This window comes from Pituophis catenifer, unplaced genomic scaffold (genome assembly GCF_029215685.1).
Source record: "Pituophis catenifer annectens isolate HBS135680 unplaced genomic scaffold, rPitCat1.0.hap2 SCAF_1, whole genome shotgun sequence".
Taxonomy (NCBI): domain Eukaryota; kingdom Metazoa; phylum Chordata; class Lepidosauria; order Squamata; family Colubridae; genus Pituophis; species Pituophis catenifer.
Genome location: NW_027256881.1, coordinates 272,752,636 through 272,780,090, shown reverse-complemented (window position 1 = coordinate 272,780,090; position 27,455 = coordinate 272,752,636). Strand labels below are relative to the sequence as shown.

Sequence of the window (27,455 nt, the reverse complement as noted above, 5' to 3'; positions counted from 1 at the left end):
AGTTTCAGAAGTTTCAGAGATATATTTTAACCAATTAATGCTTATTAAGTAAATTGCTGGCAAGGAATAACTATAACAGATGCCAGGGGCATGCTTTTAAGGAATTTGTACTGTTTAAAGGCTGCTGCAGTCTGGAAATAAACATATGTCATGAAGTTGTAAGACTTCAGTACTGTCTCCTCACAAGATCACAAATCATATGAAAGACACCTACAAAATTTATATCGTAAATGATCAGTGAAAAGAGGGAAAGCTAAGGCAGTGTAACTTAAATGAAGTACTAAGTGATAAACATCTTTGTAAAAACTATAACCATATTTATTGAATAATGATATTAATAATATTTGCCCCTCTGCTGTGAAATGATCTGTGCATTCCTATTCCCATTCATTGGAATAATTGCAATTGTATTAATGCAGAGTTTTCTCCAGAGAAGTTCAGTAATATTAATTCTGTCAGATTAAAATTCTAATGCTAATAAGAAAGAATGGTGCTAAAGCTATCTTCTCCAGTCTGATAACTGTGCAGATGTTACGAAATCTGTACATTCCAGTATTCCAGACAAAAAGTTCTAACACATCTGGATCTTGCTGGACTAAGAGGGCTGGTCTTACCTTGTCGAAGCTTTAAACTGACCAATTCTAGAAATAAACACAGAATTATAAAATCTACCACTTCATCGGGCCAATAATATGCATTATACTGTAACTTTTCTCTACAAAACACAGGACAGCTTTGCTCCAGAACAATAATATGGGGCTGAGCTTGATCAACTATGACAGTGGAACTCAGTGAATTTAGAAAGAGATCAGTGCTGCCTTTCGTCAAAGGATCTTACATATAAATCCTCTCCATCTTGCCCTCACAACAGCCCTTAAAAGACTGTTGGTCTCAGAGCTTGTGACTGGCAAAAGGTTATTCGGTATCTAAGTGAAGATTTGTGACTGGATCTCATCAACCTTAGTTAAAACTCAGAAGACTTGAGAACACTGGGGCAAGAGTCTAACTACATCTGTATGGGAACATAGCATCATCAACTAGATCAAAAAATTGGGTTTTGATTAAAGGGTTTAATCTTTTAAAATTTAAATTAATAATTTTTCACTTTCCAGTTCCTACATTTCCGACAGAAGACGAAACAAGATGAGATCAGAAATTGATAGGAGCACAATCTCTTCTTATTGCTAATTTTGTAAGACACTATAGAATACAGCCAAAGAAAAAAGTAGTCATATTGATAGGTGATGGGACCCTCTCAATCAATCCAACCTTGACCTTAGATCTCACCTGCCTTGGTTTAGAGTCTTGTTACACAGTAATTTCTTTCACCACTATCCACCCTTTTTGGAGCAAGGAAATTCCTCCGTTTGGCTTCCAACCCTTAATACTGACTTCTGAGAGAGATGGGCTTCTCACAGCCTGACATGCTAATACGCTGTGTGTGTGTGTGTGTGTGTGTGTGTGTGTGTGTGTGTGAGAGAGAGAGAGAGAGAGAGAGAGAGAGAGAGAGAGAGAGAGAGAGAGCGAGAGAGAGAAAGAGAGAGAGAGAGAGAGAGGCAGAGGCAGAGGCAGAGGCAGAGAGATATATGATGATAATTTGCCAATATACTGAAGTGGTGATGATCATAATGGAAAACAAAATCCAGCATTATTAATACTACTAGCATTAGTAGTTTCAAAATGTTGACCAGATAATAGTTTCCCATGCAATTTCAATTGAATTTATTTCCATTCAGATTTCTATAATTAAAACTGTAAACCTATCAGCAATCCGGTAGCATCTTTCCTAATACATTTTATTAAAAGGCATAAGCTTTTATGAATTTGGGAAAAGTTATGCCTTTTAATAAAGTGCTTTATTCAGGACAGATGCTACCAGAGTCCTGATTTTTTGCCACTGTTGACTAACACAGCTCTCCTCCTGTACTGATTACTACTCTAATATCCTAATTAATCGTGTGCATGATCCTGTTGCGAACCGGTGGTAAAGGTAAGTAGAATCCACCCCTGCTTATGTGTTATGTATATAAAGAAAAGTTAATGAATCCTGTTTTGGTGGCGCAGCAGACTAAAGTGCTGTTAAGTAACACCTGCTGCCTGCAATTACTGCAAGTTTAAATCTCACCAGGCTCAAGGTTGATTCAGCCTTCCATCCTTTTGAGGTAGGTAAAATGAGGACCCGGATTGTGGGGGCAATAAGCTGACTTTGTATAAAAAAGAACACCGCTTAGGGGGGCCCGAAAGCCCTACTAAGCAGGTATATACAAAAGTATGAAGGCTATTGCTTAACGCATTGTAAGCCGCCCTGAGTCTCCAGAAAAGGGCGGCATATAAATCGAACTAATAAATAAATAATAAATAATAAATAATAAAATAAATAAATGAATCAGTTACCTGTGTGTGCTGCTGCAAACTCTGATAAAACCTGTGACATGCAGCCAACCCCCCTTTTTGCTGTATATATATTGGGACTGTAACATGGATATTTACCTTTCTCCAATTCCATATAGGTGATTTCTGAAATTTAACAAAATCTGGATGGCCTTGATTTAGCTTGAAAATGCTAAATATAGAAAGATCTGGTAGTACTTGGATGGGAGACTATAAAAAAATAAATCCCAAGACTGTATGCTGGGCTGGGAACTTGTAAACAATCCAGAAAAATGCATTAGGAAAGCTCTTCTGTACTTTTACAACTTGCATGAATACATTCCTACAGTCATTAGGAATCTTTCTTGAGAAAGGAGGGTTTTCCCTTCCTTTTTTTTCTATACGTTACACAGACTTTGAAAGTTGATGGCAAAGCAGTTAGTAGAAGGTTGTCTTTCAGCAACATTTTCTTCCAAGGAAAAGGGGTGTTGACTCCTTCATCTCCCCTGGCTCAGCTGCTATAATCTCAGGATGTTGTGCTTTAAGTTAGAGCTACATGTTGACTTCAACAGAGAGTACATGATCCCACCCTTCCCAGCTGCCTTTCAATAACATTGACAAAGTTGCTTGGAATTGAGATGGGTAATTTAATAAATAAATAAGTAAATAAATAGTAAAACATACCTGCTGCATACACATTGTAAAGAGCATCACACTGCTTGTCTAAATACAAAATTTATCCTAATAGAGGTGAAGGAGGAGATGGGTATAACTATATTTTAAGAACAAGAGAAGCTCTCATAACCCAGGTCACCCTGGAACTGACACTATGTCACCAGGCTATGACATAGTTTACTTTAACCACAGCTTGTTGAAGAAGCCATAGTGGCTTTCTTTATATATAATACCAAACCATTAATTATAGAATACAATTTACAAGGGATAGGGCTTATGGGCCGGTTAGGTTAAAGTCAAACAAGCCAATTTATGGATTTAGCACAATTAAAAAACCAGTTTCTGCCCATTTTGAGGGGAAGTAGCAACTTAGGATTTAAATCAGAGTTGGACATTTCCAATTTTTCATGGCTGTTTAACTGAAGTCCTAAGGATTGTTCATCAGATCTTTGAACAAAAGTAGTTTGATATAATTCCATTCTTCTAGTGCAAGGGTGTCAAACTGGCGGCCCACGGTCCGGATGCATCACATGCAGGTTACACCCACCCCAGAAAAACATTGTGAAACATCACATGACTGCAATGTGATGCGGTGAGTTTGACACCTATGTGTCAGGCCTGGAAGTTATCTTTTACATTGGGCCTTCAGGCCTGACACATTTACTGCTCTGGGAAACTGGGCGGAGGGATTGTATGGAGCAGGGTAATATATATAGTCATAATAATATTCCTTTCTCAGAGAGTCAAGGACAACTTGTCCTGTACCTGGAGGGGTGTGACTAGGAAGCATCTCCAGTTGGGACGGTGCAATGATTGGACCATGTGATGGACATGTGGGTGGCCAGAGACTTGAACTTTCCTTTGGGTGGGGAAAACCTGGAAACTTTCAGATTTGGGTTTCTCCAGATGTGCCAACATGAAATCTCTAATAAAATGGAATTTTGAGGAACTTCAAGCCTCAGTCTTCTTTCGTTGGGGGTGTTACTTGGAACCTGGCACTGTGTTCTAGTGGATATTTGTATATTCAATATAGGAAAAAGCAACTTTCCTTTCAATCATAATATGTATGATTGGGCTGGAAGAGCCATTATGCTGTAGCAATGAAGATATCAGATTACTAACTCTTACTAACTAAGAGACCACAAGTTCCACTTCCACCTTAGGCATAAAGTTAGCTAGGTGATATGGGCCACTCATTCTCTTTCAACCCTGTGAAGAAGACAATGGCAAACCATTTGAAGTAGTTTTGCCAAGAAAACTGCAGAGACTAATTCAAGTAGGCATCAGGAGAAAACAATGACTGAAAAAAGGAGGTCTTGGGGATACCTTAAGAAAATAAAAGGACTCTTTTGATATATTTACAGGCACTGCCATCATGGAATGTATGTCAAACAATTCGCAAAATAACATTCTGGTTAGCTTTGCTTCAAATTCACTTCATGGAGAGGATTTTGTTTATTACATTAAGGACATTCCAGTTCACTGACCCACTAAAGACTTTAAAAATTATAATAATATCAAGGCAGAGAAACCCTGTAAATACAAGCTAAGAATAGTTCAATGGAGAGATGGATGGCATATTTCCATTACCTAAAAAGAAAAGGGAAAAAATAGATATAGAGGTTTTGAAAGAAAATATGATGCAAAGGGAGCATCCCTTATATTTTTACCAGAATCATAGCTGCTAACAAGAGAATATATCTTCTCATAACTTTAGTAGCAAGACAGTTTACTTCTCTAAGCCTTTTATGAGTTAAAAAGGCAAATTTTTCAATTTACTGCTTGGCAGGATTATTCTTCAAGAGTGTCCATATTACAGAGTACTCTTTTCTTTGAATATAATCAGTTTATAAAACAAGATCTTCCATGTTTGGTAATAGAAGAGGGGCATCCACTTACCTAACCCCGTGATAAATATCCGCTTTCCATTGCATGATATAAAACATGTGATTCAGAAAAACATATTGTGTTAGTTTGGTGAGTGCATAGATGGAAAACTACACAAGAGAAGCCCTGAATTCTATTTAATCAATATATTTAAATAATATTTGGATCATCTTTCCAGACTGCTTATATGCAAGGGTTGCATAATATAGGTCTAATTTTCGAATCAAATTCCTGTATTATACAAGATAAATCTTGCCAGCTTCTCAACTAGGCAGCTCTGTGCTATTAGCAATTCAGTATGGAAGTTAGCTGTTACAATCTTTATCCTGACAGTGGAAACCTAGACTGATTCTAAATATTTAAGATGTTTACTTACTGCATTACATAAACTATCATAGAGGTTTACAAATTTGATATGCAGTGATAAACAACACTTAGTAAGGATGAAATCTCTCTTCTCACAAAATGGGAAAAAATAACAACATGACGATAAAATATGGGATAGAATAATCACCCTGATTTTAACAACCGGCTGGAATAGAGTGCACTGTCTGTGCTTCCTTGCAGGCAGTCAACAGGAGAGATTACTGTATACTCATTTCCTTAGAACTGAGTTACATTACGTAACAGTACAACTGCAAAGAAAAAAATTGTAGTGGTCAGAAAAAAAATAGGAATATATAATGGGATACATGTCATCTTTTTCCAAGAGTGCCAGAGAAAAGGAACATTGGATTTGGTCAACAACCCAGACTAAAAAGTAGTTGGCAAATTGGGGGGGCAGGGTTATGCCAATTCAACCACTAGTTAGTTTAGTTTATGTGTTGTGTGAATTCAGGCAGTTGGACTCAGTGCACAGTGTTCTTTTCATCATGCTTTATCACACTGCATAAATATAGATGGTTTGCATCACTGCAATTTGTTGAAGAAGTTATAGTTCAAAATAGCCCCATTTCCTATGCAACAAGGTGCTATTAAAAGTACAAGATTGGATGTGCCTTTTCTTGACCAAATCATTCTCCTTCCTACAAAGGATGGTTAGTCCTGAGAAACAGCAATGCCATTGGCAGAGACTATAGAAGAGGGGCAAAATGGCAGGAGATTACTTTGGTCTGGCAGTGTGTCTATCATGCTTACCTATCACTATCTAATGCAAAATTATGACTTCATGCAATTCACTAAACCCAATAACTAACTTGACTATACAGGCTGTGTCCACAGAGTGTACCTCATTTTTATTTGCTAGGGTTAGTGCCATTAGAGTACTGTACTACTAAGACTGGGCTTGCACAGTGTAAGCATATTGTGTTTAAATTATGTACTAGATTAAAATGTGACTTAGTGTATGTGGTACCAAGGCAGGAAGAAATCTGGTTAGTTTATCATTTAACATGTATGAATCCAAGCAATTTGGTTAATAAGATGAACCATGGTTCTGATTTTGTGTGTTGCTTGTATATAGCTGAAGAGTTAATATATTCCACAAGAGATAAGGAAGGTTAAATTCAATTCCAGATATAAACATACATCGCTCATTATATATAATATATAATTTTATTCAGGTACTTAGTAATTTAAAAAATCTCATTCATCTTGGTTTTCTTTTCCTCCCATCCTCCTGAAAATATTGAATCCCAGCAGCTTTTCTGAATTCAGACCAGATTATTTGCCTTGGTTCCTTGGGATTAGTTTTAAAACAGCATTATCTGCTAATTTATGTATTTATTTTCTGAAATAAGGCTTTTTGGTTCTTTGTTAACTATAACCTAGAGTTAACAAAATTTCAGCCAGGTTCTACAGCTTTTTCTTAATGTTATTTTGATGTGCAATATTTGATTATTAAAGGGTTACAATCCTTTCTTCTCACAATGCACTGAAACAGGAGGAGGAGTTTGTCTTGCTATCTCAGCTCCTTACAATAGTTTGCTTCCTGTAATAGACATAATGAGGTCAATTTAAAAAAAACAGTAAAACAGTAAATACCTTTGAACAACAGGCTATGCTATGTTAGTTTTAATTTTAATTTTGTTTAGGTGTTTTCTTGTGTGTGTGTGACTTAATATGTTCTGAGAATCCATCTCTTAGTTATTTTATGATCTAATGTATTTGGCGGACCCAAAATAAGTAACTAAATTATGTGTGCTGTATTGTAAAAATCCAGCACCAGTTGTTAAAGAGATCATTCAATCACCATTTACTTCCTGTGTTATGAATATTAAATTGCCTTTAAAAGTACAAGAGTTTATCAAGCCATTTATCTTCATACTTTATCTTTCCTACTTAGCTCTACTGGCAGTCTTATAATTTATTTATTTATTTATTTTATTTTATTTATTTGATTTGTATACCGCCCTACTCCCGAAGGACTCAGGGCGGTGAACAGCCAACAATAAAATACATAAATACACAAAATTTAAAAACCCGATAAAATCAAATTAAACTTTTTGGCCCAGACAAATTAAAAATACCCCAATAATTTAAAAACAAATTAAAATTTACATATTTAAAAAGGGAAGAGATCAGGCCAAGCCCGCTTGATGGAATAAAAAGGTCTTCACAGCACGGCGGAAGGAGCGCAGATCCGGGATCCTCCGTATCTCCGGGGGGAGCTCATTCCAGATGGTAGGTGCCCCCACAGAGAAGGCTCTCCCCCTAGGGGCCGCCAGTCGACACTGTTTGGCTGACGGCACCCGGAGGAGTCCCTCTCTATGAGAGCGTACTGGCCGGTGGGAGGCTATTGGTGGTAGTAGGCGGTCCCGTAAATAACCAGGCCCTAAGCCATGGAGCGCTTTAAAGGTGGTAACCAAAACCTTGAAGCGCACCCGGAAGACCACCAGGAGCCAGTGCAGCTCGCGCAGGAGAGGTGTTACATGGGAGCGCCATGTCGCTCCCATTACCACCCGCGCGGCCGCACTCTGCGCCAGTTGGAGCCTCCGGGTGCTCCTCAAGGGGAGCCCCATGTAGAGAGCATTACAATAGTCCAGGCGGGAGGTGACGAGGGCATGAGTGACCGTGCGTAACGAGTCCCGATCCAGAAAGGGACGCAACTGGCGAATCAGGCGGACCTGATAAAAAATCCTCCCGGCCATGGCCATTGTTAAAAGTTTGAACTTTTTATGGTAGAGAAAATATCTTGACATACAAACTTTATTCAAACATTGCATAAAACCATGCCTTAATTATTGATTAAACCACAATTAGCTGGATCTGTGCCACATGCCAAACCTAAAATCATGGCTAAAAAAACAAACAAATCACAAAATGGCTTCCTATGATACATGATCTTGGTGACATTTATCTAAATGTACCAGCTCTTCATTTCAGGATGATTTTTGTCCCCTGCAAATATTTCCTCTGTTTGATAATTTTGACTCACACATCAGATCTTTGGAGTTCAAGATGGAAAAGAAGATAAATTACTGTCTAACCCTGATGAGAATAAAAGCTCGTTAAAATAAAATAACTATCTTGCTTATCTTTTAAGGATTTAAGGAAAGGTGCTTTCTTATTTTGCATACTTTTAAGACTTTCAGCTGAAAAATTATAGTGGTTTCTGCATAACCCTATTATGGATCTGCCTTTCCTAGTCTGGCAACTTCTGAAGTTTTGGGAGACAGCTGAAACACTCAAACCTCATCTCTGTTTTTCTCTCCCATCTGTTTTCACTCTCACTTAAGTATGAATAAGGCTTAACATCTGAAAGAAAAAATCCTTTTCAGCCAAATTTCAACAAATATCTTCAGCCTCTCCCATGGACATTTTTTTGTTAATGTTAGGGGGTGGGAGGGCAAAAGCTATCTCTGTTGAGGGAAAGCCATGCATTACTAAGGAAAATCATACTTTTTTTTTTTTTTTTTGCATTCAGCATCCAGCTTAATTTATCTGAGCTTGAAGAGGAGAAAGAAAAGGCAAAAAAACCCAGCCCACAACTCTATCTTTTTAAATATGTACAAATTATGGTAATAAGCCAGAAAAATATTAAACATCTCCTTATGACTCTTGATTCATTTTAGCATTCATCTCTAAAACATTTGTCTAGATTATCTGTATGGGTATCTTCTGCATTTTAGCTTTTGAAAGATAGACCTATGAAAGAAATAGATACAAAGGGAAGGTAGGTGATCTGTTCCATTTTTCTTTAAAAAAAGAAAAAGTTGGGTAACCAGCATATGAACTCAGAAAAGTTGGCCTCATATATTCAATACAGGAGTCTAAAAATTCCTGGGCAAGTTCTTTCTCAGCAAGAGACCCAGCTTAGTTGTCAGAGAGAGTAATGGAACTGGATCATAGGTGATACCATAGGCACCAGAGAACCATATGAAGGTTCCCTTGAGTTGATTCCTGGTGATTTCACCAGTGCATCCATGTAGCCTTTTTTTAGCAGAAGTATACAAGTGATTTACCACTGCCTTTTCTTCTAGAATATTTCTCCCAAAATCCTTATCTAGCTTAGAGTCCTGGGCTCTCCTAATGGTTTCCCACACTACTACTAACCAGGAAAGTCAAGTCATGATTAGCTTTTGGAGGATCAAAGTTACCATACCATACCTGATTTGCAAAAGTATAGAGAACTAGTAGGTGGCACCAAGAGTTGGTGTTTCTATATCTGGGTTTCTACAGTTTATGTAAGTAAAGGTAGCCATAGCAATAACATTTAGATTTATATACTACTTCAAAGTGCTTTACAGCACTCTTTAAGCAATTTACAGAGTCATCATATTGCCCCTAACAATCGGGACCTCATTTTACTGACCTCAGAAGAATGGAAGCCTGAGCCTGTCAGGATCGAACTGCTGTCTGTGAGCTGAATTAGCCTGCAATGCTGTATTCTAACCACTGCGCCACCATGGCTCCCATTGTCCAACCCCAGCCTGGGGTTTGCCATACCTGGGGGAGGGACTCCAGCACAGGAGGTGTGTGGTGGGAAGACCATCTGTCAAACCCGCAGCTGCAAACAGCATCCCAAACCCAAAGCTGCAATACCATTCTAGATTAAAATTGAAAATAGATACAACAAAGGAGTGGGAGAGAGGAAAGGAGAGAGAGGGATAGAAGAGAGGGAAAAGGAGAGGAAGAAAAGGGAGAGGAAAGAAGAGTGGGAGAGAGGGTTAGAAAGAGGAAGAAGAGAGGAGCGGGGGGAGGGAGGAGGGGAAGTAGAAGGGGAGGAGAGGAGGAATGAAGAAAGTAGAAAGGGACAGAAGAAGAAAGAGGAGGGAAGAAGAGGAAAGGTTGTGGTAAAACAAAGAAGAGGAAATGGTAAAAGAGCAGCCCCGAACAAATAAAAATGAAAGTTAAAGGATAAGATGAATGATAAATGATAAATGATGGATAAGAGACTGTATACTTAAATATTTTTATGAAAAATAAAAATAAAAAAAAATATGAAAAAACAAACAAACAAAAGGCTCCCAGTGCAAACTTTAGTCCTTATTTTTTCGGAACTCACTGTGTGCCAAGAATCCAGCTTAATAAACCACTTGGAACTCAAAGTGAGTGGCGTCCTGTTTGTGAGTTCGGTCTGGAGCTCGGACCTTTGAGACCTATAAGGTAAATGTAAAGGATTTTCTGTCCAATCGTGTCTGACTCTAGGGGGCAGTGCTCATCTCCATTTCTTGGTCTCCAGCGTTGTCTGAAGACATTTTCTGTGGTCATGTGGTCAGCATGGCGATATGCCAAACCTGCACAGAACACTGTTACCTTCCCACCAAAGTGGTACCTATTAATCTACTCACATTTGCATACTTTCAAACTGCTAGATGGGCAGGAGCTGAGGCAGCTTATTTAGGTAGAGTAGGAGTTGCCATCAGCTATAAAATATATAGTTATCCAATTATCACTGTGACGATATACTACTAACGAAGACCAGTTTCATATTGCCATAGCAATGGTTAAATGATAATTTAAAATACTATAATCATTTTCAACTGTGAAAATGGCAATTTGTAAGCAAATAAGAAACGGCATCTTGATCAGGCCTATTGTGCTCTCAAAATTAAAAACCAGCTGTCCAATAAAAGATTCAGCAGTAATTGCAATACAAGGGCTTCCAAATTTGGGTTTCTTAGCAACTTCTTCCCATGGCTGCTGACATCAACATGGCTTGTGGCCATTGTAACATTCTAATATTGACAGTTATTTTGTCTTCTCTTCCTAATGATTCTCAATATTGCCTCTTTTTTTCCAGCTACCTATTGGATCGATTCATTCACCATATCATCTACCATGAACCCAGAACTATTCAGGTCTGATAAATTTAAGATTTCCAGATACTGAGGTTGTCCTTTAGATATCCCTCCGAGGACTCTAGTCATGAACAGTATAACAGATGAATTTCTTATCTATTCTTTTTTAAAAAATATATAGTATACAATACATAATCTAATTATACTTAAATATATAATTATAATTATAAAATAATATAATTCCAATATAATTATTGTAATTATATATTATTAGTACTATTCCCTGACTTCTTTTTTCCTGAATTCCCTTTTGGTACCTTTGTGAGAATTCATTTACAGGACTTTAGTACAGAGACTTATCTTAAGTATACGTTGCAATTTTTTTTTTAGAAGAGCAAAGATTTTACATTTGAGGTCAAGGATATGGAACTTCTACTCCTTTGAGGCAGTGAGGGGTTCCACTTACCTTCGCTACCGGTTTACAACCAGGAGCACTCGCACGTGGCCCTTCTGCACATGCGCGGAGCATCCGTGATGACGTCTAGGCAGGTGGGTAGAGCCTCCCGCCACCGCTACTACTGGTTCCCACGATCCAGAGCAAACCGGTAGAAACCCACCACTGCTTTGAGGCATTCAAGATATGCTTTAATTTATTTTCAAATATTTACTATTCCCATTTTTCCCCAAGAGAGAAGAAATTGAAAATCAAAACTTAAATTCTGGACAAGTAGTTAGTGAATGTTGGTATAATAGACTAATTAATTTTTTTTAAAAAAAATTAAAAGTATATAGGTAGCAAAACCACATCAAGAGAATAATTTCAAATGATATTTGTATAATTTTGTCTAATGACTAACAAAAACTGCACAAGGGTTGGGACAGAGGGTTGGCTGAGAATGTAGCATTTTTGATCTAAGTACAGGCCAAATTTCCTCCCTAACTTTGCATGAAATATTCCATTAAATTCCTGTACCAAAGCCAAATAATATTTTAACCTATTTTCTACACTGTCATAAATTACATGAAGATTGGGTTCTTTTAATAAAGCAAATCACATCCTTCCTAGCCAATGGCTGTCCTCTTCATACGAAAGATTTCTATTGTCTAGAACCCTGTTGCAGGCCATTGTGCCAAAACTATACATTTGTTTTGGGCTTTTTCTGTACTTCCCTTGCTATACTTAAAAGAAATATATCCAGAATTTGACTCAGAATGCTTACCAATAAGTCCTCTGATCTATATCAGCATACTCTCCATGTGAGGGCTCTGAATCCCTGAGTTATTTAGAACAAAGAGTGAAAGATAGATGCCAATGGGCATATGGCCATGTACACTGTATGTGGATTCTCTTTTTTCTGACAGTTATGCTGAGTGTGCACAAACATTGCAAGGAAACTAGTATCACTTAAGTGGAATTGGGTGGAGGTGGGGGAGGCTGTACCAGAACTTTTATTGTAACATACTCCAGTTTAGATCATGCCTGAACAATGATCTAGTCATCTCGGGATCTGCTATTGAGGACTTTCCCAAATGGTCTAAAGTTTTCTGCTTCTTTTTATGTTGGACATTTCTGCAAAATTAGATCTCAGCTGCTTGGTAACACAGATTTGTCATTTAAATACTATCCTTTATTGGCTCCTAGTACTGGTATCTTATTTCTGAAACATCACTAGAATTATCTGTGAATAATATACCCTAACTCAGTAACATTACAATGTAGACTGTATTTAAACAATTACATAAATTGTTTAATGGCTCCTTTTAAACACTCAAGTGAACTCTTTGGAATACAGAAAATGAAGGCAACTGGATACAATTGCCAGCTATTACTGAACATCTTGGTTGTAGATTGACATTTGCAAGTTACATTTTGAGTATTATTTCACATTTAAGAATCAGTCATTTCTGGCAATATTGTGAAATGGAGCTTGCTGGGACTTTCATGTCTGTACAAATCAGTTAAATTCTCTGGTTTGGATTCAGTCTCAGTTGTAATTGAAAATCCTCATATGTATTATTGACACTTAAATCAAGCACTGGGAATATCCTCTACATCCTTCAGATGTAGAACTATCATTCACAGTATATTTCACCAGCGGCCATGTTCTCTGCATTCTGGATAAATATTTACATGTTGTTGGAATTATTTTATAGTGCTGTATCCATGCTATTTTCTATATGAAGACTAAAATAGAAGGATACATAGTATATTCCTAAAAAATGTAAACCAGTTTAGCTGCTTTCAAAGTAGCCGTTCTGTTGGGAAATGTTTTATTTAAATAAAATGGAGCAATTTATTGGAATAATTTGCATTATCTCAAGAGCTGAAATTATCTATCATTCCTGATCGAATTCCAAAACTGGAACTTTGAAGAATATATTCAGTAAATCTTATTCCTTTACAGGATGTCTGTTGGTTTCTAACAGCTCCCTGACACTGTGCAGACTTTTCTAATCAGTTCACGATGGCATTTATAAGACAAGAATAATCTTTATCAGTAGCAAAAAGTCAATGTCAGTGTACAGAGCACACTGGAAAACTAAGGATTATGATTATAACAAACTGAGATAATTCCCAACTCTATAAATGCTTCATTTTCTGAGTAACCCTGCAAAGCCAAATTTCCTGAAGCACTAGGGTGGAAGCATTTCAAGCCTATTCTTTGCTGTGAATATTACCCATGGCCCAGTCATTATACCCAGCTGCAGTTATATTACATTACTGTATATAAAATTGTGTCAAAAAATAGCCATATTTGAATCCCCAAACCAATACAATAAATAATCTCTACTGGTTTCTTACAGTACAAATTATGGAAAAAAATCTGCTAACTAGGTTAACTACTAAATAATATAAAAGATCTTAAGACATTAGATTGTTCCATTTAAGCTTGGATTAGTAGCTTCCAGCTTGGCATGCTCTCTTAAGTAAACTTTTTTTCTGGATATTGAAGGTTTTTAATATTGATCATGAAAGTAATACTTTCCTGGCTTATCCTCCTGTATATTAAATCAATGGAATTTTTTTAAAAAAATTCCATTAGAAAAATATATATATTGGCACAGCTGTAGTTTAAATGTCATTTCAGTAGTGCTTTTCAATGTTGCCTACCAATCCTTCTTACACAGGGACACTGGAGCAGAAGAAAGGTATAAACAACCGAATTTACCACATTTAGTGTTCAAGTCATAATAATAGTAATAATAATAATAATAATAATAATAATAATAATAATAATAATAATAATAATAATAATAATTTTATTCTATACCGCCCTTCTCCCGAAGGACTCAGGGCGGTGTACAGCCAATTTAAAAACACAAGACACAACAATAATTAAAAATTAAAATAATTAAATAGATTTGGCCAATTTAAAACCCCAAAAATTAAAATACCCCAATTTAAAATTATTATATTGACAGCCCTGCCTGACGGAACAACAGGGTCAGTGCGCATTTGGATTTTCGTAGTGCATTTGGATTTGCTGACCCTATAGGTTTCAGCAAGTCTTTTTAATTTACATTTGTTCCCAGAAAAATCTGCCCTGATATTTCAATTAATTCAGTAAGCATCCAGATTAGCCAAGGCCTTTCCAGAAATTTCCCCAAATATACTACCTCTTGCAATTAGATGATCAAATCTGGCAGAATAAAGTAGAATACTGTAGATATACATTATGGCAAGGATGTTTATGTGGCAGATGAAATAATATATAAGCAAAGAGTTTATTAATATTCTGATGCTTACTAGAAACTAGCAACAGTATTTCTTCAGTTCTGAACATGTTATAAAATACTGTAACTAGGGAAAGGGAAAAAGATCGAAATGCAATGCCCTTCTTATAAAATATTGCTGATTGCTCATCCAAATTCTTGTGTGCCTTGCATAATAAACAGCATCACTACTTCTACTCTGAAAACTATTTGATTGCCAGAAGTGTGCGTGGGGGGGGGGGATATGCCAAGCCTTAAGAGACTATTTTGAAGAAAAAAAAAACCAATTAAAATATCCAAAGCCTTCCATATACAAATGGTAGATTTAGAAACACAGTATCTTAGAGTTGATGGAATAGGCAGTCAACTAATTGTTAACACAGAAACATTTGTTTTTAACATACTTTTATGTTTATAGCAATTATTTATGATAAAACTCTACAGTGTCCTGGCTCCACTCCAGATCACTGTTTCCATGCAATACCATGATTGAAAACCACCAAGGAGCACCATCCACATCAACCAGTCTAAGTGCATTGTGCAAATATATCAGCTTTATTTCTCTTTTGTGGAAATAATTACAGGCATTCAGGTAGAAACATATTAAATTAATGCAGTCTAGAGTTTAATGCAAAAATAAATATAAAGTTCAGCAGCTGATTGCATTCATAAAACTTCATTTTCCCCTTCAACGTTTATAGAAAAAGATGTGCAATTTTTAAAATATTTTCTTCATATTGCAAAGAAAGAAAGAAAGAAAACCTCAAACAGCCAAGCTAGAAACATACAAGCACTTTTTCCCCAAACAAAATATTTTTCTTTCCAGACTGCTGCAGATTTGCAGACTGCTCTTCGAATCTACCACATTCATACTGGATCTTATTGTCGATAAAAGAAGAAAAGAAAAAGAAAAAAAGAAAATAGAAAGTGGAGGAAGGAATGGGATTCCATCCTGTCAAGTCTCCTTGCAAGGATTTAGATTTATCGTACAAAATAAACCGGAGCGCCCCAAAGGCTATTTTTGTGCGAGGAGGGAAAGCCGAAATGAAGGTTTATTTCTAACCAAGTCTTTTTCAGAAACTGTCCGTTTTGTTTCTCTCTCCCCCCCTCCCCTCTTTTTAGGATGCCCTTCCACAGAGTTCCTCCGCCAACTTCAGTATGAAGCAGAGAGCCGGGGGTGCGGTGGGGCGGGTACACAAGTCCAGGCGGCAGATCCGCTTCTCCCCCCACGCCGGTGGGTGAGGCGCGCCCGAGCCCAGCCGAGGCGCAGCTCCCGTCTTCAGAGGGCCGAGTCGGAGTCGGAGGAGTCCAGGCTGTTCCTCAGGCGGCTGCAGCTGCTCAGCTTCTTCTCCTTCTGCAAGCTGAGGTTCTGGGTGCTGCGGCGGAGGCACTCGAGGGACTGCAGGAAAGACTTTTTGGCTTTCTCCTCCTCCATGGGGGAGACCCCTTCCTCCTCCACCTCTTGGATCTCGTCGAAGGTCACCGGCTGCGTCTTGAAGCGGGACTGGCGGGGTCTGCGCAACTTGCCTTTGGCCAGCTTGGCGGGCCGGATCGGTTGAGGGAATTCCTCGGCGATGCACAAGAAGTGCGGCATTACCGCCTGGTAGCTCGAACAGATGCCCATTAACTCGGCGGGCTTGGCGGCGGCGGCGGCGGCTGCCATCCTGCTGCCTTCGATCCCCCCTTCCGCGCAGGGTCGAGGCGCGAAACTCCCGCTCGCGTTTGGCACCGGCCGGTTGTAGCTGCTCCCCCTCAGGGGACTCTGGCTCCGCTGCTCCGTGCCGCTTGAAAGTATACTCCCCGGGAAGGAGCAGAAATTGCGCGGGAAAACCCGCCCGGGACTCAGCCGCCTCTTTGTTTTGGTTTTGGTTTAGCGCCGAGGACTCCGCCGAAAAGGAGCACGGCGCTTGCGAGGCTCCTGAACGATCCCACCGACTCGCGCCGGCTCTTTGCTTGAGAGCTCCGCGTTGCGTCCCAGTCTTTTTTATACCCCTCGCCGGCCCACTCAGGAGCATGCTCAGATGACACGCAATGCCATTTAAAGGCGATGAGGCTGCTTTCCTTCCGCCTGAGGTCTCCACGGCTCGCTCTCTCTCTCTTAAAAAAAAAAAAAAAAAGCAACAATAACAGAGTAACGGGGACAGCCCCCGCGATCCCCCACTGTGGAGTCGGAGGAAGAGGAGGGCGCGCTTCTGCATCGCCTACACACACACACACACACACACACACCTTTCTCAGGCGACAGAGAGAGACCGAGGAGGGGTGAGGGGAGATGTGGGGGTGCCCTCTCCCGCAGCCAGAAACGCAGCTTCGTGCTGAAACCTAGGCGGGCGTATCAACCTGCAAGCTGCGCGGTGGGATCCCCAACTTCTAACACCGATTTAAACAACTTTGACGAAGCTCCAGAGGCGGCGATTTGCTTTTGCACCCGGTAGCCGCTCTCGACTGGACGGGACTTTTTAAAACCTGGCTCGGTGGCGGGGACGTCTATCTATCTATCTATCTATCTATCTATCTATCTATCTATCTATCTATCTATCTATCTATCTATCTATCTATCTATCTATCTATCTATCTATCTATCCATCCATCCATCCATCCATCCATCCATCCATCCATCCATCTATTTTCCCGAGCCCAAATTTCTAATCTCGCTCGTCCCCTTCCAGCGACGCATGTTGTTACCCGATTGCAATCAACAACGACCGTGTATTTAAGCCTACGAAATGTGTGAAAGAGAAACTGTTTTTAAATTTTTCTCATTTGTTGCTCATGGTCGCTGAAAAATCGAAGTTTAAGCCTTGTCTAAAGGTAGGAAGGTGGTGTCGGTTTCTTTGGGCTCACCCTCCCATCTCTGGTTTTGTTTTGCTGGCATCTACAAGACCGCAGGAAGTCCCATGCCAGTCCCCCGAGTCTATGTTGATGGCGATGGTTGCTTCGTAATCATTCTTCTGCGGAAGAATGGCAAGTTTATGGGAGAAGGGATTCTGGTAATTTGTTACAATGTGCAAGAAAAGGAGCATCCATTATAGTACCTGTTTTATAGGTGCATCGTAGAAAAGCTAGATAAATTGGTTAGTTAAAAACACTTCAAGTGACTAAAAAGCACTCAAGTAAAAATAAACACAACCATATCGAGCAGGGGGTTGGACTAGATGACCTCCAAGATCCCTTCCAACTATGTTATTATTACACCTGTTACTATTACTTGACTGTTAATAAGTTGGTTTCAGAAGTGTACATGCTGTGCATGTTGTTTTCTATTGTATTCCACAAATCTCAGGACCACAGGCAGTGCTGTCATATTTGCATGTAAAGACCATACAAACATACCCTGCTGGCAACATTTTTAGGCCATGTCTGACAATGTTGTTTTCATCTTGTTCTCAGCCCAGGAGTTATTTATTTATTTAAATAAATAATAAATAAACCCAGGAGTGAGACAAGTGTACATTGTCCTTAACTAAAAACTGTGTTGTACAAATATTTACCATGTTAGCCCATTGCCATCCAAAGGGAGCCTCAAGGGGTATACATTCCTCATTAATGACATAACTTTATCCCACCATATCAGTGAAATAAAGTTTATTTTCATTACTAATATAGTGACCCAGCAATGGCAGACAAATGATGCTATGATGATGATCTGAAAATCCCAGGTGAAGAATGGCCTTTGTCATCCATTGGCTTGGTGGGAAATCAGATTATCTGCAACAGGTAATTCAGACAGGATGAGATTTGACACTGCAGACAGTGTCAAATCTCACATGCTGCAGTTTTCTGCTCAGGAATCAGCTCAGCAGTGGTGCAAGGCACTAAGTACATACATATATATGCACTGTATGATTCCTTTTCAAAAACATTGTGCAAAAGACAGAGAGTGAGTAAAAATAAAAAGACAAATTAAATCATGAGGTAAAAGAGAAGAAAATATAGCTAAATTTATAATATGCTATACTACCATACCTTTCCATCCTTGCAAATCACGGTGGTGCAGTGGTTAGAATGCAGTATTGCATGCTGGCTCTGCTCACTGTCAGGGGTTCGATCCTGACTGGGTCAGCCTTCCATCCGTCTGAGGTTGGTAAAATGAAGACCCAGATCGCTGGGGGCAATATGCTGACTCTGTAAACTGCTTAGAGAAGGCTGTAAAGAACTATGAAGCAATATACTGTATAAGTCTTAAGTGCTATTGCTATGATCCACAACACCTCTTTAAATGAGGGTTTTTATTCTTTAAACTTCTCACAAGTCTCTTTTTGAAGAATTCCTCAGTTTCATCCAACCAAAACTTTCTCCTTCTCTTCCTTTTGGTCCCATTGTCTCTTTTCTTCCTACATTTATTTTGCTATTTGCTTCTCATTAATTCTGTCTATAAGATCAAACCATTGCATTGTATTTCATACTGGTGATTTAGTTGTTATTTAATCCATGTCCATTTTCTCTCCAAGATCCAAAACTAAACATTGGTCTGTTTCACATTCAGAACCTCCCAGAACCTTCTTGCTTCCTTTACTAATTATCTCAATGTCTTATAATAAACAATGAAATCAATTATGTTTTTTTATTTATAATTTTTTTTCATTGATTTCTTTATTTTATTGCATATGAATAGGTTTATGTTTAAATAGTGTATTGGAAACTAATACACATTCTTCTGTAAACAGTTACCAGTTGTTAATTCATTTTTGAATTTCTCAATAGCCCACCAATTTTTCTGTTCTCTCTCTGATTTAAGGATTATTGGAGTTGAACTCCAATCCATTATTCAAGTTGGAGAAAGTTACATAATTTTCCCCAAAACTCACTTCTGTTTTTTCTGTTCTGCCAGTGGAATGTAACCTGTACCCATGACCATCCTTTGAAGAATTACTTTCATGCAATTCACTACAATCTTATTCCAACTTTTTGACACGTTTTAGTCCTTTCATTCATAATTAAGCCAGCATCTTCAATTCCAACCATATATTCATCAGCTCTACAAGATCTAACCATATTCATTCAGATTTATCAAATCTGAAATAAGTTGTTCTTGTTTTTTTTAAAAAAAACTTCATTTGTTAAGATATGATTTTTACCACTTAGTTACATTCCAAGTCACAATTTTCCAAGTGCCTTCACTATTCATCATGATGCTTCTCATAGTTACTTTGTTAGTATTGCCTTCAGTCCAGTGGTGGGTTGCTACCGGTTCACCCCAGATCAGGCGAACCGGTAGCGGCGGTGGTGGTAGGCTCCTCCCACCTGCCCGGATGTCTCTGCGCATGTGCAGAAGTTTCTGCACACATGTGCCCACGAGCGAACCAGTAGCGGCTGAAATTGAAACCCACTACTGCTTCGGTCACTGGAGCAAGGGAGCTGAATTTCCAGTCTTCAGGTTAGAAAATTCCGTTTAATAGGAATAAGATAAAATATCACAAAGTTCTAAGTATCTAATGGTTTTTTAGTTATTTTTTCCTCATATTTTATGATTGAGAACAGCAGGGAAACAGCATACTAAAGCTATTTTTCTATAATTTTGTTGTGCACAAACAGGAAATATTAAGTATCTCATGGGGTGTTGTGACCCAGGCCCAAGTAAGTGGTAGGAAAATCAGTCAGTGAAAAAACAAACAAACTTTATTCAAACAACTGAGAATTACTTCATTCCCAGCATCGTTCAACTAAATTAAAGCAAATTCCTCCCAACTCAAATTCCTCAGTCCTATTGCAAACCTTGGTCCAATTAGGCAAACTGCCAAAGGCCTTTCTTGGCAAAGGTTCAGAAGTCACAGATACAAAAATAAATACAAGACGTAGACTAAGAAGACGACGAAGCTACCAACATTGTTTTCCGGCAAAGCCCAAATGCCATTGCTGGCCTGTTTTAAGCCTTATGGGAGGGGCCAATCATCTCTTGGCCCTACTCCTGAGTTGTCCTTTTTGTTTGAGCTGCTCTTGCCTTCTGGCAGCTCTTCTCATGCATGCACTAGGAACAGACTCCTCCTGTTCCTCTGCCTCACTCCTATCAGTCTCTGGAGGCTCTGGAGTCCACACCTCACTCCCTGATGACTCTGTCCCCATCTCTGCCTCCGACGCAGAGCCCTCATCCGGGCCTTCCTCAGCCTCCAGGACTGGCCCATGTTCTTCCTCAGCCACATCGCTGTCCGACTCCGCTGCCAGCGCCGCAGGCTGCTGGCGGACCACAACACAGGGTAAGAAGCATTACTATATGTTTTGCATGGAATGTCTGAAGTGCATTGTGTACCAAAACCAGGATTCTAGTTACCTTCAAAGTTTTTATGATAAAGATAATTCACTAACAGATTTATTCATAATTTATGGAGTTTCTACATGTAAAAAGAAACAAAGTGTTATTTTAGAACATCAGTAGAACAAAAGTAAAGTTTTGGCTAATCAACTAAAATCTAAGTATTTTGTTACTTAAATTTGCTACAATATAAAACAATGGAAGCAGCATCTTGATGTCTTGTCCAGAATCTTCAAAACATTTCCCTGATCACCCTTTCTCAGAAACCAAAGCCTCTGCATTAACCTGAGACTGAGGTTAATGCATCATCTGGCTCGCTTCCTAGATCTTTGTGAGGAGTATTTGAAATTATGTTTGAAAGGAAAAAAAGGAAAGAAAAAAATGATACTAATTTGGCAATGGTAAATTTTACTACCAATTAAGTGAAACTTTACCAGTATTTTAGGACTACTATAGAAGGATTTTTTTAGACTCATGGTGTGAATAGTATATTATTATATGATGGAAGCTTTACTAACACTGAGCTCACTACATTATTATTATTCCAACACATAATCAGTTGCCCTTTGGCTCATTCATAAGTACCATCTATGTCTACTGAAAACTACTGCAAGTAAAAATCAAAGTTGAGATACAAACCAATATTTGAGACTTAAGGGCCTCGTGTTTTTTTTTACAAAGCCTTGGTCATCTTACCTAAGAAATTGAGGAAACATTTAAAAATATTTGTTGGGCATGAAAGGTTTGAGCTACAGGTGCAAAACAAAACATTTCCATCAAGTACATGAAATAGAAAACCAGGAAGAATGTTGCTGACCTCAATAATCAGGTACGCCAATAAAACATTAACATAATCTTTACTTCTATTTTAAGCCCAAAGTAAATCTGATGTATTTCCAAGTTCTATTAAACTAACAAAAAAAACACCCCTCAATTTCCCCTCAATGGTATTTACATATATGATATGCATACAGTATATAATTTTTAACAAATGAGTCAAGTTTTGTTTAGCTATATGGGCAGGGGGCAAACAAGGAAGAACAAAATAGGGAAATACTTATGGATTTAAGAAGAAGCAGGTCCAAGTTACTTAAATCAGTATTTTATTTTATTTTTTTGCCATATTCTTATAAACTGTCCCAAAGGTGCTTTTTCAGGAGGCAACTGGACTTTCTTGTTTTTTCTTTTGAAGATGTTTTGCTTCTCATCCAAGAAGCTTCTTAGCTCTGACAGGAGAGTGGGGAATAGTAATCATGTCAGAGCTTCTTGGATGAGAAGCGAAATGTCTTCAAAAGAAAAAACAAGAAAGTCCAGTTGCCTCCTGAAAAAGCACCTTTGGGACAACCATGACCTGGATGACTGAGAATCTCTACAGATTCTTACAAGCTGCTACTGTTTTATGTGAACAGATAAATTTACATGTTGGCTCACTGTTATCTCCGATTAAAAGAGTACCAAATGCCATCTGAAAACTCATGAAATTATCATGAGGATCTTAAGAGACTTAACTTACACTTTGGAAACCAAGCTATTAATAATATGTAATGATTATTTTATTTTATTTTATTTAAACCATTATACATTTTATTCTTTTTTATTTTATTTAACCTGTTTTCTACTTTTTTATCCATTGATAAAATATTACAGCATAATATAAAATTATGCATTAATCCAATGCCAGCTTTGAAGAGACAAAGAAGTTTTTGCTATTTGCTGGAAAGCTACAAATAAGTTCAATGAATATTTCTTGCCTGGGATATCATTCTGTTCTATAAATACAATGGAAAGTGGGGGTGGGAATTAACTGTATTCACAGACAGTAACCAAATATAATTAGTACTTAAGCTGGGAGTTGGGTGGCATGTATATTTAATTAATTATTAATAATAATACTAAATCCAAGTGTATTGTTATTTATTAATTTGTTAAATTTCTATCCTGCTTTCGTACCAGAGTTCAATGTACTGTACATCTTTGTTCCTCCAATAACACCCTTTGAGAATTAAGGCTAAGCTTAGAGAAACAAATGCCTATCCAACGTCATCCAGGGAGTTTCCCTGGTTAATATACTTAAATGAACCTGAATGTCCCTGACCCTGGACCAACCTCTTAATCAGTAAACCACACTGACTTTGGAGTTTAGCTTTAGCATCTTATGTAATGTAAAGTATTTTGGTTTGTTATCCACAATGGCTCATTTCATTGTCGGCCGCTGCCGACTATAATGTTGATAGGGCATATATGCACAGAGCAGAGCTTGTTTTTTTTTTAAAAAAAAAATCTTTACGAAGATTCATATGCATCCTATTTTAAATAAAAGTAGATATCTTTGTGATCTCTTCAGTAAAGTATAGGATGAGAAGTTACCAGAGATTGCAGAAAAAGTGCACATTCAGATATGTAGCACTAGTAAAGCATCAGCCATTCAGTATACTGGATCAGCTCTCCTATCAAGAGTGGTTTCCTACTTCTTTTAATCAAGATTAATACTTCCCAGCACTTATCCTATGATGCAAATATATTTGAGGCAGATGATCATTCTCATAATAAATTAGTCATACAGATTGCATTACTTATCAGCAAATAAATAGCTGATCAGGGATGTGAAAGAAGTGCAATGACTTGACAGCATGTCTTCATGCTTCATAGCATGCAGAACAATGCAAAATACATTAAATATGACTTTATGCTTTTACGAAAAATATATTCTGAACTTTTGGATGATTTCCCATGCTCTTTAAATGTGTTACATCTCTTCTAGAGTTTACAACATGGCTTTGGCAGTGCCAATCAATGGGACTTTGAAATCCACTGCCTCCATTACATCTTACAGCTTCAAAATATACCTCTGTACAATAAGAAAAAAATTGTTATCCATGCAGTCATTACAAAGACATAAAATAACCCTGTGATGCAATTAACTATATTTTCCCAAAAATTCATAAACAGAATAGTCTTGTATCCATTCTATATTGCCTTCTCCCTTGCTCTCTTCTGGAACTCAGATATCTCTTTTTAAAAAAAGAACATAGCTTGTTTGCAATCAAAATTAGTAGCTATCTTCTCAAATGATGTGAATTTGATTATATTAATAAGCCAAAAGTTCCCTTATTCTACTTGTGGAATTGGCATTAATAAACAAATCATAATTCACGTTATATATTTTATTTCAAGGTAATATACAGTATTTGCATACTTTTCCTGACTCCCCCCCCCCATTTTTTCATTTTAGTTTGCTACTTAATTCTGCTTAGAATTTTCACATTTGAAATAGTCTGCTGACACAGAGAAAATCCTTTTACATAAACAGATGTTTGACCTGCCTTAGCAGCAACCTATCAGGAAAGAATCAAAGTCTCAGAACAAAGTATATTTGATCGCTAACCTGTAATTAAATACTAATCATGCTCATTCTTTTCCATCCTCTCTTCTCCCTTATTTTATGAACAGAGTTCTGCATCAGAACAACTATTTTCTCTCCATCTGGAAAGAGCGTTTACGCCATACCATTATGAACAAAAATGGGTTTGGATAATTTTCTGCTGAGCATGCTCCATGTAGCTGAGATTACTATTTGCTAAGCATTGGGGCTGCATAGCCCCTTTTTTGTTAATATGATCCATGCAGAAATTCTTTCTTAGCCATACTGAAAAAAGAATATAAGATGCATAACAGGTGGGGAGAGTAGTTTTTGCTCAAGCAAGCTTAAAATTTTAAGTGGAAATATTCACTGATGTAATTTTCTAACTTGGGTTTTGGCTTGCAAACTGCCCTAATGTCTATATTTGTTCCAGTGGCTTAAGTCATTGCTTTAATCTCCTGGTATCTGAAATGTGACACTGACATATAGATGACTGATACTTCATGTCATGCAGTTGCTCTAAGTAAGTATATTCCTTGCATGCAGCAAATTCAATATAGCATATACATAAGGCATTCTGACTATATCTGGTAACATTTGAACCACTACATGTTATTTAAACCAACGCTAGATAAAGGAAAAGCAATAATAACATTGTGACTGACAGTCTTTCTGAATTATGTATTGTTTTCACTATTTATCACCATCACCAGCTGACTAGATGAGAATTATACATTCTGCTGCAATTTTGGCATGGTTCTATTTGGTTCAAAAGCTACAAGTCCAAAGAGCCCCATTTAGCTCAGGGACTTAATTTTGGATAAAATTGCAGAAGATGAACCTCTAAGCCTTTTTGACTTAACTTAGTGTTAGTGAAACAGTTGTTGGTGATTTATCAAAGCAGCACCAAACATCAAGGAATAAAGCTTTGAATGGAGAAAAGATTTAATAAAGGTAAGGTTTCCCCTGTCCAGTCATATTTGGCAATAGGGGGCAATGCTCATCTACATTTTTTAGCAGAAGTAGCCAGCATTGTCCAAAGACATTGCTGTGGTCATGTGGCCAGCAATAACAATACGCCGAGGCACACATAACACCGTTACCTTCCTGCCAAATTGGTACCCACTTATCTATTCACATTTGCATGCTTTTGAACTGCTAAGTGTGGCAGAGCTCACTTAATGGGAGCTCACCCCATCGTGCTGCACTTGGATCTTGAACCCGGACTGTCAGCTTTCTAGTTGATAAGCTCAGTGTCTTTAACTGGAGAAACCCGGAGAAAAGAGATATGAAACTATCTGTAGAGCTGTTGTCTCCTACTGCTAGGAGACAGGAGTGTGCCAGATGTTTTGTTTTCAAATGGGAATTTTCTGTGTTAAAAATTACCCTTAATATAGTAAATATTCACCTTTTTCTCAATCCTATAGCATTATTTCACCTGTATAGTATCATCATTTCCTAGAAAGTGAAGGGTGCATCAAGATCCTCTGAATGAAAATCTGAAATTACCAGTTATAATTAGTTTTTCAAAAAATAAAAGCCTTTATCTGATGGTTTGCCATAGTACATCTGTAGAATACAGCTATTTATAAAATTAAAAATCTTGAAGGCTTATTTCATTATATTGTAATTAATGTGCATTGCTCCCAATAATCACGTATTAGAGATTTTATTTTTAAGTACTTTGTAAACATACCACAGATCCTTTATCAAAATTAACTAGGAACAAATAAATGAATCTGGATGTGGTAAAGTGTGTAGCACATAATTCAAAGTTGTAGTCCTCATGATTATCTCATTTCTGAAGACATTATCAGTTTACCTAAATGATTTTGGTTTAAGTCTTTGAATTTGGAAATTGTCCACAACTACTAGTATTAGGGCTGTCTCATTTTTAAAAATTGAATATCTATATTCAATTTCATGTACTATGTATATGATTGCGGAATGCACACAAGGAAAATATTTTTCCATCTCAAGTCTATTAAGACTTAATATGGACACTATCTCATTCCCTCTTACTTTTAGCCTAATTCAGACTTCAACTGAATTTCAGCATCATCCAGAATTATAGACTGAGATTTATTTGGGGCCTGGTAATATACATCAAAGTCAGAGCAATGGCTACTTTCCAACCATATGGTCCCATTACTAATAAATTCTCCTGCCTCTGGACGGTACTAATGGGTCACATCCATTGTTACAGCCTGGTGTGTGATGAAGCTTTCTATTACTGCCCCCCCTTCTTTATCTGCAAATCTATTCCACAGATTTTCCCAACTTTCCTGGAGGGAGGGAATGGAAGAAAACTTTATTTTACTGGTCAAAAATTCCACCAGATTTAATTCTCTGTTTAATCAAAAATTTTAAAAGCCTAAGCTCTTAAAAAAAAAAAACACCACTAAAGTAAAAAGGAAGGAAGTGCACAAGAATAAAAAGGGGATATATCAGAGGATATAAACATTTCAGTTTAGTACAGCTTAATGCAGAGACAAAGCAGAGATAGCCGATTCTGAATGAGAAAAATGAGACGTTCCAATATGGATTCTGATGCAGCAAGTGGCTGAGGTAGTTCAGTTAATTTTGTTGACAGATGTCAGACTGAATAACATCTTGTCTTCTAAATCATCAATGCCAAGCTACACTCTCATTAATTCAGCAAGTAGAGTACAAATGGTTTTCTGCCAAACGTATAAAACTGGAATATTTGCAATGGTATTTGCATGCATGTATTTTAAAACATGGAATTAAAACTGAATGGCTACGTGAAAGAGCTGTTGACAAGATGTTAATCCACTTGTTTCTTGCATGGACTGCACCAGTAGAGGCTAAACCAATTTTGTTGTATACATGATGTACAATGACGATAAAGGCTTTGAAACTTTGTTTCCATCCTCTGCGCAGCCGTGGACAAAACACAGCACTTTGTACTTTTATCAGGATTATTTTTAATAGTTGCTCCACTCACATGAAGCTTCACAAGTGATTCTATCTCTATAATTTCCAGAATCAACCT

At 37.7% G+C, this 27,455-nt stretch overlaps 1 protein-coding gene across 1 annotated transcript; it reads right to left on the bottom strand.

The window, feature by feature from the left end:
- Nucleotides 1-15,362: 15,362 nt before the first annotated feature.
- On the bottom strand, nt 15,363-16,755 carry CUNH11orf96 (chromosome unknown C11orf96 homolog). Its single transcript, XM_070931219.1, has one exon. The coding sequence runs from the start codon at nt 16,489-16,491 to the stop codon at nt 16,108-16,110; it is 384 nt and encodes a 127-aa protein (XP_070787320.1). The 5' UTR covers nt 16,492-16,755; the 3' UTR covers nt 15,363-16,107.
- Between the last annotated feature and the right edge of the window lie 10,700 nt (nt 16,756-27,455).

What these genes read in the sequence shown, in the direction of transcription:
- CUNH11orf96 (XM_070931219.1), bottom strand. Translation starts at nt 16,491, where the DNA reads ATGGCAGCCGCCGCCGCCGCCGCCAAGCCCGCCGAGTTAATGGGCATC.